Source organism: Patiria miniata, unplaced genomic scaffold, assembly GCF_015706575.1.
Source record: "Patiria miniata isolate m_02_andy unplaced genomic scaffold, ASM1570657v1 HiC_scaffold_20, whole genome shotgun sequence".
Taxonomy (NCBI): Eukaryota; Metazoa; Echinodermata; class Asteroidea; order Valvatida; family Asterinidae; genus Patiria; species Patiria miniata.
Window position 1 is genome coordinate 38,931,269 of NW_024037059.1, and position 13,908 is coordinate 38,945,176.

The 13,908-nt window shown below is 41.1% G+C and overlaps 1 protein-coding gene across 1 annotated transcript; it reads left to right on the forward strand.

Moving 5' to 3' along the window:
- The first annotated feature begins 334 nt into the window (after positions 1–334).
- LOC119729070 lies at positions 335–13,700 on the forward strand. Its single transcript, XM_038201575.1, has 8 exons — positions 335–1,122; positions 7,512–7,607; positions 8,199–8,470; positions 8,891–8,972; positions 9,649–9,756; positions 10,108–10,170; positions 10,746–10,842; positions 11,416–13,700. Exons 1-8 carry the CDS (start codon positions 1,002–1,004, stop codon positions 12,554–12,556), a joined length of 1,980 nt encoding a protein of 659 aa, XP_038057503.1. The 5' UTR covers positions 335–1,001; the 3' UTR covers positions 12,557–13,700.
- The last annotated feature ends 208 nt before the right edge of the window (positions 13,701–13,908 follow it).

A 13,908-nucleotide genomic window follows, 5' to 3' on the forward strand; every position in this document is an offset into this window, starting at 1 on the left:
CTTTTCCTTTTTCTTTTCCAAATGTGTCTCAACTCAAGACATAATAACCGATGTCTTATCTACTCTCAAACACACTTTCTTTCTAATAACAACTCCTAAATAAATGCCTATAGGCCTAGATGCTTGGATAGTTTGATTAATGACGAATAAGTGTTTAAGAACACACACGATGTGTGTAGCCTTTGAGCAGATATTCTTTTGTGCGTAAAAAGTAATATGCCTACGAGTTTAGAACAGTTTCTCAATGTACAGCGTAGATATTAGAGACAATGTTCACCGCAGGTAGACGTTGTGCCCAGCCATATTCCCTGGTCGTCCATCAATTTGTTGTCTAGAACGACGGTGACAAACTGGTGAGTTAATGTCCTGTGATCCTGAACACTAAGGACTTAGGGAAACTGCTGCGGTTATGCTATGACGTCTACCACCGCATTCGATGCCGTTTATACCCCCCACTATTATTAGCTCAAAAGAGTGGGAGATCATTGCAGTCAACGTGATTACGAAGTGTGGGTACCTGACAACTCAGCAGCAGTAGGCATTTAGGCACATTTTAGGTAATTACCGACCTACGTCAATATTTTATAATGATAATGACACACATCCTATAGCGTGGTATAGCCGTGAACATCGTTATTTTTTTAAGCCATACTTCGGTCAGACTTCAGCAAAACCGGTTGGTTGTGTAGGTGAGATGATTCAGGAATACAGACAGTCAGTGTTGAACACGCACTGTGTACAGATCTCAATGTTCAAAAACACTTCTCTGACCTCGCCACATCCCGTATTGGTTGAGCAGAGCGGAAAACCGATATGCATCAGCCTGCTACCGTGCGAAAAACCAGAAAACATGGCGGCCAGGAGGTGGGCGGACATGCGCAGTGACACCATCGAAGCTTCCGTGACACGTCCAATCACTTCGACGCCAGGCGGAGACCAGTCAAAGTCGATGTGAAAATTCACCCGCGAGAAGTCTTCGAGGGGACAGCACCTTTTAAACAATGGATTTGCGAAAGGCAGAAGAGCTTTCAATAATTGACTGTTGTTCAGGAGGATTGTCACTCAGATGTCTTGTATGTCTGCTGATATACTCGGCCAGTCATGCAACTTTCGCTGCGGCTGGTAAGTAAATTAATACTAGTAAGTTAACGTGAACTTTGAGTTATTGTACACTATATGGTATAGTCGGTGCCGCGAGCCGTCAGAAACCCTTGGTTTTATTACCAGAAAGAACGAGATTAATATTAGATTGAAGAAAGTGTGTCCACAAACAATTCACTTGATGCAGGGATGAATGACAATGCCAAATACAATTTCAGATAAAATTTAATTATTATACTGTTACACCAATTTCCACAAGAGACAATCGGAGTCCGCAAGATCTCTGCTACATTTCCTAACAGGCGTGAACATGTGCCAAAAACATTGATTGATACCTTATTAGAAATGCTGAAACACCGAACGGAAAGTTTATTATCTGAGCCCGGCAGCCGATGATGCTTTTGGTACATTTTACTTATATTCGCACGTCTCATTGTTTACATTGTGTTAAAGCTTCTCAGAATATCAGCCAAAAAAAATCATTCGCCGTGTAGTTGGTGTGTAATTTTAATAAGGAATTAATGGCTAATGATCACAAGTAAAAACCACAAATACATTTTTAATTTAAAAAAATGGCACCTGAGTCTATGTCAAGACTATCAAAGGATTACGTTTACGGAGACTTGCTTTCTAATCAAAATCTTCAGAACGATATGACAGTGGTATTTTTGCCCCCAAAAGTACAATTTTTCGATAGATACAGTGTGCTCTAGCTCTTTGCACTCTGTTTTTGGGGTAAAACTTTCAATAAAAGAGCGGAGGAAAAATGATGCCACAAAAATATTTTACCAAACCAATTCCTGTGTTAATTCCACACAAATACGTACCTAAAACTCAATAAATAAAACAAAAATAATATCGGACTCATAAATTAACGAAGTATCGGTCCTAGAAAGGAATCCGATTTGGCGTGCCCACCAAATCAAAGTATCACGTACATGACAACTGTACGTACAGCAACGTCTGTTGTTATCAATTATATCAAAGTATATCAAAGTTCATAAGCATAAAGCATATCGTGAGACGCAATGACATTTCCTGCAGAGATTTTAACACCCGGTTTGGCATACAAATTTGTCACAGCCTTGATAGCAGGAAGTTGTTTATTATCTATAAATCTCTATAGGGCTTTCAAAACAAAATATCAGAGCGCGTGTTCGTGACAATAGACACTTCTGTTGTATTCCTTCGAGGAAAAATGATTACAAATATATCTAATTAACAATTAGATTCCGAGTGTTCATACGGATATGAAGAAATGCACGCTTTGTCTTACTTTCGTAACCCCGGGACCTTGTTATTTTTATTTCCGTGTACACAGCATCGGCATAAACGCTTACCCACTAGTGTTTATGGCAACGGAAGTCCGTATCCTATTAGGTTTTGTACCGCATGTACTGTACATCTCAGGAAAAACAGAATGACAACATATTAAACTCAAATATAACTGCAGTATATATAACTGGGGAGAAGTAACATTTATAAAACTAGAACAGCCAAGTTAATTACACATGTAGTGGTGATCTATAGGGGTGGGTCGGAGTAGCAACCGCCGACTATAATGTAATGGGGCAAACAATAATATATGGAATGCTAAAGTTCCTAAATTTACTCACAAATTTCCTTAGAATGCAGGAGAATGCATCATAGATTTCAACATTTTCCGGGTAAGATGTGTGAGTATGTAAACACCGGCAATCGTCACGGTGGAACTAGGACAAAAGGGTTAGGGCACAAACAATACGTCCACGATTGACCGAACGTCCACGATTGAAATTCGTGAACAAAACCAAGAGAGCTGTTGCTATAACGTTAGTACAAACAAAGGAATAAGAAGTACAGACACTCGGGGGGTCCACGATTGCCGGTGTTTACAAAGATGGGTGTGTGTGCGTCAGTTGTGGGGGGGGGGGGGGTTCCCTCCGGACCCCCTAGCTAGGCATGCCTTCACTACCCCCCTCCTTCATATCAAACCTCCCGTTTCCTGAAAGCCAGATTCACCCCTGTCTTGAATGGAATAATTTTTTTTCATGAACAGGCTGGTTTATAAACGGAGCAAGTGAAATATGCTTTTACAATTACAAGCGTAATTGAAATTGACATAGCCTGGTCGGTTCATTTCATATGAATGGAAAACATAGATGTTTCCCATAGACGTGCACAGATGTTTTGGCGATAGTCAAGATGAAAGAAACGCTTTTAGGATGAGTCATGTGATGTATTTCATGTGTTTATGGTGCAGCCAATGGACCTCATCTCGACAAGTGCAGTGTACAAATCAAAGGAGGAATCCCCAGAACGTTTGAGTAGACACTATAGAAACAGAAAGACACAGTGGAAAGTCATTGGTATAATTACTTTGATGTGTATTGGTCGGGGTAGCAGATTCCATACTTTCATGTGGAACAAACAAGTCATTACGCATGTCAAAATTCTTTCTGATGCTATCACGCCCCATTTAATGTGGGAGTTTGTTTTCTTTTCGGATGAAGAATGAAAATGTTCATGAGTTCAAATCGACAACATGTCTCTCTTAACCAAAAGAATCTTATTTAAACGACAAAAGAAACAACCCAATCGACAACATGTCTCTTAACCAAAAGTATCGTATTAAAACCACAAAAAACCACCAAAACAAACAATCCCAGCTCGTCGTCATTACAACATTTCTACTCTCTTGAACAGCAGCAGGCCTATGTGCACCATTCAAACACTTTTACTAAGGGAATAAAATGTGTTTGGCCGGTTTTAAATACTCTGTTTACTGAAATCTGGATGCTGACAATTACCCGAGCCGAACCCATTCATAAGTGCTTTTCGGTAAAAATAAATCAAAAATGTTGTCAAAAAGTCAAAACAAGTCAACATTTATAAATTTCCAATGATTTTTCTCGAAACACCCTGTAGCTATATTTATGGTAGTTTCCATGTCGTAAACAACTCGCGTTATGCGCGATGTCGCGCCAAACGCAGCTGTGCCGATGCATTGTGAATTTAGGACTATGGAATATTGACTCACTGGTAGTATTGCGCATGCCTACGTGCGCATTGTGAACGTTCAACCAATAAAATAGTAACTAATAGGTACCGGATTTCAAAGGAGTCCAAATTTCACGTGACATGACACTGGAAAAGTGTTTAAGACCAGCCAGCCGGTCTTTATCAACCGTTTACGGACTCTCGACCAAACGTGACGGGCTCTCGACCAATAGGAATGGGTAAACTGTCTTGGGTATTGACGAATCTCCTATAGCATGCACAGATATTGGTATCAGATGCAGTCACATATGTTGCTCATGGACATAATACTTCTACGCTTGATTCAAACTTCAGTGATTTTCGAGACAGTCTCTGAAGGTAATGAACCCTTGGACCCGCCACATCATGGATAGCTCAACTAATAGGAGCAGGCAGCTCGACTTGCAGACGTTATTGTGTTGTCACTTGGGCACCTCAATTTGATGGCTATACTGCAGCTGGCCAAGCTGTGGCTAAAGTGTGCCGTGCACTGACTCACAATTCGGCTGAAAGAATAAGGCCAAAGCATCAACTACGATGACTGGACCTCCTGTTTTTCTCAGAAGAACCTTCGACAAGTCACAATTTAATTTGCCATTTTACAACAGCTCATCTCGATAAATAGACCAACCCGGGAACGAAGGCCCCTTCAATGGATAAAGCATTGTGCTAGCTATTGTTCAGATAATCCGCATTGGGCAGTAGCTTTGCACAATAGCTTGCACAATGGTTTCGCCATTGAAGGGGGCCTCGTGTGTGTAAGGTGATCACGTGATTGGATTCGTCAATATGCATCGACGATACCGATAGTACACCTTAAGGGGTCGGGTTTGCGCAGACATACTTTTCTCGCATTCGTGTTCGATCGATCCAATTCCGTGACCCTGCTTCGATTCCCACCCAGGCCGAAAATCGTGTGCGTTGGGTATTCAGTCCCTCCCTGATTGCGTGGGATTCCCAGGGACTATATTTCCTTGTTTATCACCCACGTCTAAAACTAATAAACAAAATGTTCATCGTCTTTTATCTCTGGGTATATATAGCTCAGCTCACCTGTTTCATCTCTTTAAAATAAGAAGAATAACTTCTACATGCTTTCGTGGATTTTGATGAAACTTGGATGCAGTGACCCTTGGGTGAGAAGACACAATTCTTCATCGGATTACTGAGGTTAAAGGTCATGTAGGGGTCATTTGAGGTCATTGATCACATAGGCCTATGCTTCAAATGCCTTTGCACTTTCAGAGACGGTCATTTTCAGAAATCAGTCGGGGATCAAAAACAAAACCACTCAGGAATTGGGATGGACAAGTCCTGTCACGTTCGGTTGTGGTTGGATTTTTTTGTCTGTATTGTGTGAACCCGGCTTTGAAAGTAAATATGCATCAACAACAAACACAATGTCATTTGGGTGAGTGGCGCGGAACTAATTATATATTCACCTAAAACGATCAACAACAAAGCAAAATAAAGTGCACGTTATGTGGGAATCAAAACCAATAATTTCCTGAATACAAGTGCAAACATGTCAGCAATAACAGCTTTTAACATGTTTTAACATGTCTAACCAAACGGCGAGTGGTAAACCAGATGTGCCAGTTCCGTTAACACTTATTGTGTCTCCTAAACGAATGTTTTTGTTTCCCCGTATCCCCATATCCCCGTATGGTTAAGGTTTAGGTTAAACTTTTGAAAAAGAAACAAGTGCCAGTTCATAATAAGCTCTGGCGAAAATTGCGACGTCGATATGGAACACCATACTCCTGGATACCGTCCAACCACTACAAAAATACCACGTGACTATAACATTACTGCACATATCTTGCCTCCGTTTACAAAAATTTAATAAACAACTTTACGCATTGTTACAAACAATTTTTTGAGTGCATTTACTGACGACGGCACGGCATTTGCTCAATTGATGGTCAAATGTGTTTAGTCAATTTTCGTGGAAAAACAGACAGATCGACCGACCCACCGACCACCAAGTGACATGTAGCAGCTCCTGCCAGAGCTGAAAAATGTATAGTTTCTACATGCTTTCATGGATTTTTATGATTTTATGAAACTTGGATGCAGTGACCCTTCGGTGTGAAGACACAATTCTTCATCGGATTACTGAGGTCAAAGGTCATGTAGGGTAATTAGAGGTCATTGTTTAAATATGCTTGAAATGTTTCTTTGTCTACGGAATTTGATGGATTTTAATGTAACTTGGGTGGAGTGATCCTTGGGTGGGGGTTCATGACAACTCTTCAGAAATTGGAGGTCAAGGGTCATCCAGGGGTCAATTGAGGTCATAACTCATGATGGAAAAAAAAGAGGAATAAATACATTCCAGGAGCAAAGCAGTTCTTCCACTGAAAATGAACAGCTTCTGCAAGATTAAGAACACAAAACATGTAGAGATCGACCAGGAAAAAAGGCGACACGTGCGATCCGCGGATCACCTTGTTTTCTTTGCACACTGAATTTAATAAATATTGAAAAATCATGCATTGAAAAAACCCTTTGAAGCCCCTCGTTAGTAAACTCTTGATTATCTTAATCTTTATAAAGGGCTTGAGGTTTAGGTGGATACAACATGACTCATAACTACGATATTACTACACAATGTCGGCGATTAACTACTTCTTCCGCTTCGAGTATAAACATTGTTTGGAAGCTGGCAAGATAAATTGCGGCCTGTCATTTTTGTCATCGTGTCTTGACAACTAGGTCATAGTTTGGGATGGGGGAACGGTTGGGAATGATCAACTCTGTCACAACTTCAGCCTTTCAAACTACATTTTACAAGACACCGTTTACACTGTATTGTTGTAACATGTGATGGATGGTTGGTGTACGATCCTGTATAAGAAACATATGGCAAAGAATATTGTAGTCAGTGAGCAGAATCAATAAGCGCTGGAAATAAGGAAAACATGTCTGTCGTCGTATAAAATCTAACAGTGAAATTTATTAAATACTGTACAGGAAGGTGAACACAATTTTAAGAAACATTTAAGAGAGAGACAAAGGAACGCGTTCTTGCTGACGACTTCTATGCATGATTCACATACATGTACACATGTACTCTAAAAAGGAATTTTGAACGACTTTACTTTTGGTGCTTAAACGGCAGATTCTGTAGCTCAGAGAAATGAAGGAACCTCATAACAGACATTGAAGATCTGATCAGTAGAAGAGGTGGGAGGAAAACCCAAAATGTATATTTTGGAGGAAATCCGTATGTGTATACCTCGGTGAGACGAGGCCGAAAAGTACAAGTTTTGCAAACAATTTAAACTGTTTCTGAGACTAACTTACGGAGTTGAGACTGCACCACTCAAAGTAATCCTTCTCCTTTTGTGTTTTTCTAGATAATTAATTTGTTGGTTTTCACTTTTCAGCCTCCACAGGAGTGGAAACTTTCGAAGGCAGTGGTACGGGACTTCCACCTTTCCAATGCGGCAACTCAGGCTGGTCCATCCAACAGACAAGCGAAGGTAGGTGACAGGTGCCTCTATAGTGAAGCTAAAACAATGACTACACAAAACCTCCATAATACCATGCTTAGAACCGACTTCCGTTCGTCAAAACAACAAAGAAAACCACAGGATATATATAAGTACTTCAGGTGTCCAACAAATATAAACTATTGTTAGTAACAATACATGTTACTTTGGTAAATCTTTGGAGCCGTTATTCAAGATAACGAACATTTACAAAACAAAATTGTAGAGAATTGTTCATAATAAAGCTTTGGTTTTACACAATACCACAGAAGAGTGGAAAGGGGTGGGAATGTTGGATGTAAAACTAATGCAATGAGTAGCGAAACGCCAGCTATGCAGGGTTTCGGTGTAGATTTGTAAATAAACTGCCACAGACACAAATGATACACTTCTATGTTTTGTGACCTTGACGGATAGTTTGAGTTCTCTTTAAATACACAAAGTCACATCAGTCCCCAATCATATCGAGCTTGTGCTCTTCTTTTAGACCCTCCTCAGCTCCTTTTTAACTTTAAGGCATCAGATTGCATCACTTCAAGACCTGCTTCAATGGTGACTTTTTCCATTTTGAATTTTGTACAGGAAATCTGGCATTCGTCACCTGCCCGTCCAAGTGCTCACATAATGTGACCGTCTTGCGCGGATCGTTCACAAACTTCGGCACAGCCACGGTGTCCTTCAACTACGCCCTCAACGTTGGAGACGCTACCAGTCTGCAAGCCAGCCCAGTTTTGAGTGTGTATTGCGAGTCCCGTTCCGTTGTTCGTCTGTGGACTTCATTGCAAGGTGGTGCTGCCAATGGAAGTTGGCAACATGCCGAAGTCAAAGTTAAACCTCCCGGTCGTACATTCAACGTAAGCTTTCTTTAGACAGTCCATGTTATTTTTTTTGGCAAAACTGTAGTGAGGTTCTATAAACAGGACAAAGTTTAATACTGCGCATGGTTATACTGTAGGCTTACAGAGTGTGGCGAAAAAGTGCAATATTCGATCGGCTCAGAAAACAAATACTTAATACTGTTCAATTTTTTTCTTCAATAAAATTATATATAATTGAAGCCGGACTATTTTTCAATCCACTCCTTTTTACCCCATTCTATTTGGGTCCCTAGATCCAGAAATACAATCAATTAAGTGAAAGGGGGTACATTTTTACTTGGGCCACTCACACATGGACATGCTGAATCTGGGTTAAGCATCAGAGGTGACATCAACTGTTTTAAAACAACGACGTGAATACCTAATGATTCATGATCTGTTTGTTTTCCAACGCAGTTGATTTTTGAAGCAAATATACAAGAAATCGGACAAGTCATAGGATTGGATAACGTGGTTGTTCAAGACGGAAAAAACAAGGGTAAGTTTTGAACTTTTGCTGCAGCAGATAAAAGATGGGCTCCACAGGGTGGTGCAAAAAGTTTACCGATTTCCAATATTTTATGAGACATGATGTTGATATTGTGCTAAAATATTCCTAAACTACAAGATCTTGGTCGTACATGGTGAAAACGGCGTCGAAAACAAAGCTCACGTTACGAAATAGCGGCCATTTACAGAACAATGGTCAAAAACTAGTTTGTCCACGTCTATGGCAGTCATGTAGACCTCATTAAAATTATTGCAGTTTTTTGTGCGTGCAGTGCTATCGTGTTGACCATATCTCATAGACGCATGTGGACAAACTGTTTTTTTTTTATACCATCTTCCTTTAAATCATCGCCATTTCTTAATGTATGCTTTATTTTAAGCACCGTTTTCACCATATACCACGAAGATGCCATATTTAAGGAATATCTTAATACAATTTTCAAATGTCTCCCCAAGTCCAAGAAATCTGCGTCTGAAAAATTGTAAACTTTTTTTTGGATCACGCTGTACATACATTCCACTTTGTAAGAAGTAACAAACGCGATGAAAGCGGCCATTATTTTGCATAATATTCAACCGTGATTGCTAACATTTACAGATTCGACCCAATGTTGACTGACTAATGTGCAGTTTTAATAGCTAATAATTATGGTTGTCATTTATAGTGCCTCCGGCTCCTACGATCCCGCTGGCGTATCCTGCCAATTGCTTAGAGGATGGACGTCCAACATATATTCCAACTGACGGGGACCAGTCTACATCTCAATCGACAGGTAAGTTGTTGAACCACATCATCCACATGCTTGTTTGTGGATCGACAACCTATTAGCTGCTGTGAATCATCGTTCAGCTTCCATTAATAATTGACATCACCGTGATACCCAATACAAGGCCTAATTACTTGATTTAAATGGGCTACGGAATTCCAATTAAAGTGAAATAATTCAGCAACGATGCCACCGTGCAACCAAAAAGGAAAATATTTTAAGGATCTTTAGATGCGCTGTGTTAATACCTAAGATAACTCTAAAATAAAAACAAAGCAGAGGTTTCTCTTAGTTCAAATCATTTTTTACCAGTGTTTTCACTTCCACATTCTTCTACTTTTAACCACTTGCAATCAGATGAAACGACACCATACCCTTCAGATGTCTCCCCAGAAAATACCTTCGGACTCCTTGATAATGGTGAGTTACTCTTAATTACACAAACGAAAAACTATATTCTATTGTAAAATACTTCTGTTTTCATCTTCGGCATTTTGCAGTGCAAAGTGAGTCAGACACAGGACGTCCTAAATCTACTACTGTTATGTAGTTCATGAGTGGAATGTTGCCTTGTGGTTAGGCATCTGAGGGTCAGGGGTTCGAATCCAGCTTCTGACCACGTTTTGTATCCTTTTAGACAACAAAATGGATATACCAAAACTAGTTGCAAACTAACCTGCACTGGGACTAGCATCCCTTTCAAGGATATAGAAATAGACCGCGTACGAATCTCATCTCGAGCTAGTGTCCAGGTCTTCGTCAATTACGACTACGTGGGAACATGCTGACACTAGACGTAACCATGGCACTGGACGTATGTTTCGGACATCGCAATATTCTCTGGTTACATCATGCCATGGATCACACTGACTCGAGACTGATTCCAATAAACTGAGAAAAAGGCGTTCCTATGAATCGTCATGGATACTCTCACATCTTGCCAAACTGCTCATGACATACAACTGATATCATTTTGGGTATGAATTTCTTTACAGAGACGACGCTGCTGTTTGCTCAGATCTTGGCCATTCTTTCTGTGTGCGTTTGCTTCATAACCGTCGGCATTCACTGCCTTATTTGGAGAAAACAAAGGTGAGAATCGAATAACTTAGCTACAGTTACACCACTGCCAAATCCATCTAAGAAGGCACACCTTTTCAGGTCAAAACAACGTAGTGATATGTCATTATTAGTTATCTTACGGCATCTACTCTAAAGTCAAGTAACTTTTTAAATGAAATAAGGCAAAGGCACTTCTTTGTAAGTCCCTTGTTTTGGGCTTGACTTAATATCTGTTATGAGTGACTTGTGAATGACTCAGTATCAGCGTCACACACCGTAAACCATATTTTTTCAAACATACACCTTCTATAAAAAGTTTGATTATATCAAGAAAACTTAAATGGACAACTCCTAGATTTGTACTTTGCACGATAAGGAACGGCACCAATTACATATGGCGATTACGGGCACTGTCTCTTGCATCTTCATCAAAATATATGTAGGGGACACTGGCATGTCTCCCTGGGCAAAGACCGTGTACAAAATGGCACAAACGACGGCCATGTTCGAATAACACTGTCAAAAGAAGATAAAGAATGTCAAAAAATGCACTTGCCGAATGGGACTTTGTCACTGAGTGCCAGCTTCTTTTTCTGTATACAGAAGACTCCACAAAATTTCAAGTGTTGTTCATCTGCGGCCTAAAGCGACATCAGACGTGCCCCACGACAGCATGCTGCTGGAAATGAACCTGGTTGCTTCAGACCAGCCGGACCAGCCAACCAGCAACAGCCTGTGCGAACCCACAAAAACCAAATGTCTGCAGCAGCTGAAGGAATCAGACATCCTGCAAAAGCAAGATCCTCGTCGAGCAACCATTGCCCACGGGGCATCCGGGTCCATGGCACACCACATGGCGAAAGACGGTAGCGAGGATGACGACAGTGATGATGAGCAACAGCTCCCTCACCCGAGGACCAAAAGCCTTCCCTGTCGACCTCCCGTCAACGTCTACGAGTCTATCGACGAGGTCGGGAAGTATCAGCCGCTGACCTTCGGTAAGCGGCCCGCACCGGGCCCACCAGCGCCTGTGTTACCCAAGGGAAGGAAGCTGCACACTCGCGCTCGTGGAGTCCAAAACCTCGCCGCCGTCAGGAAATACAGACCAAGCTCCGTGCAATACGAGGAGATAGGCAACCGCAAGAATGGATTGCTCATAGAGGAGCCCAGAGACCGAAGCAAGTCCGCGTCCCACTATGACTATGTGAAGCGGAAGTCGGTCCAGCAGAGTCCCCGACGTAACGGTTCGAAGCACGGCCAGGCACCTCGCCCCAAGGGTCGAGCCCCGGCACCGCCAACTAGGTTGTACGATGAGCCCGTGCGGAAATCAAGGCCGGTCGTGAAAGTCGACAGTGCACCGACCTTACTGCTTCAAAACCAGGAGTCATCAGCTGGAGAGAGTTTGCAAACAGACTACGAAAACACCTTGGAAAAACCAAAGGTTGTGTACGACAGACCGACAACAATCAGCGAGGAAACCGAGGCAAAGCCCCCAGGGGACTGCCAGTATTTCACGCTGGAGCCGCCCGCCATGGGACGATACGCAACCAGCGAGGATTCCGATGATGAGCACGAGAGCGAGCGGGACATCAGCCGGTTCGAGGACGCGGAAGAAACTGACCCGGTTCCAAATGGCACTGCGTCGATCGCACTGCGCCCTCTGTCGGCAAGTGTGCCTATTGATATACCCTCGCCAAAAGCACAAACGATGGCCGACTTTGACGTTGAATCTTCGTGTCTGTGAAGGAGTGTTCAAGTGGTTGGCAGTCACAGCTTGTCATCTGTGCGTGGCTATGGCTGGTCAACGCAGCAAGCAAATAGCACAATCTGAAGCCGGAGCCACAAAAGCCCGATTCGAATGCAGCCTTTTGAGAAACCTTTGACATTGCATTGGAACTGGCGAGTTTTATTGTCGCGATTGACAAAATGTTTTTAATTGCTGGATCAATAAAATCTTTTGTAACTGACGATAGACATCTCTTGAGTATTTTCGTGCAAACCAGAGAGCCTGCAAGCGGGGACAAACATGACTCTTTTTTTGTGTGGAAGGATTCATGAATATTTTCTATTTTTCAATCGAATCTTGAACAGCGCTATTTTAACACCTATGTTCATAGTGCTCGTGCGATAAAAAAACCCCCAGGATTGTATATAGAGGGAATACGTGCAGATTAACCACGAAGCCAGTTAAAATGTAAATAAATAGTTACATCAAATGGAACGCCTTGAAAACAGACGATAGAAAATTGAGAAGCCTGTGTTACCTTGATAAGTATTTCTGTAACTTATGTAAAGTTTTGAATTAAAGTTTAAAAATAACCTTTTCCGCGTTTTAATACTCAGATATCACCCAGAAAGATTTTTTTATGTGAATATATGAGAATCATAACTCTATATGAAAAAGATCCCATATATATGATCTAGCACCTTAAGCCTATGGTGTTTCTTGCGATAAGTCTCCAGTAATAAGGTACTTTCCGTCACAGCGGGTACTCGGAAACACTGAATGAGGTGTGTACGTGTTCCAATTACATCTTGTCAAACTAAATCTGGTTATGGATTAAAATTAAACAAGAAAAACAAAGGAAAAAAAATGGGCAACACTTCTAAGGATACATGTTTAATATTTTCAGTGTGTTGAGCGGATAGAAAGGTTTAACACGTTATTTCGGAAGAAAAGAGTTACTTCTTTTTTATAATTCAAGTTAGGTAATTAAGTTGTTTGCGCTTGCCGTAATTCGGAAAGATATTTTTGGTTAACATATATACAGCACTTAAAGTGAAAGTTTCATTTGATTAAGGACTATTTTAAGTTTTTATGTGTAAAGATGTCTTTGCATTGAGATTAACCAAGGAACTGTAGATAAAAACAACGATTGGAAACTATAGATGACCATTGTGTATTTCATTTATTTTATTGTAGTTGAGCAAATCGTTAGTAACTATATGACAACTGTTTATACGCACACAGCGGAAGGTAAGGAAACTTACCTTTCCTAATACGAAATACCCCTATTTGTCGACACTGCAATTTCGCGATCCTTACTGGCGGCCATCTTGTCTAAAAATAGCACCTGTTAATTCACATCCCGTCTC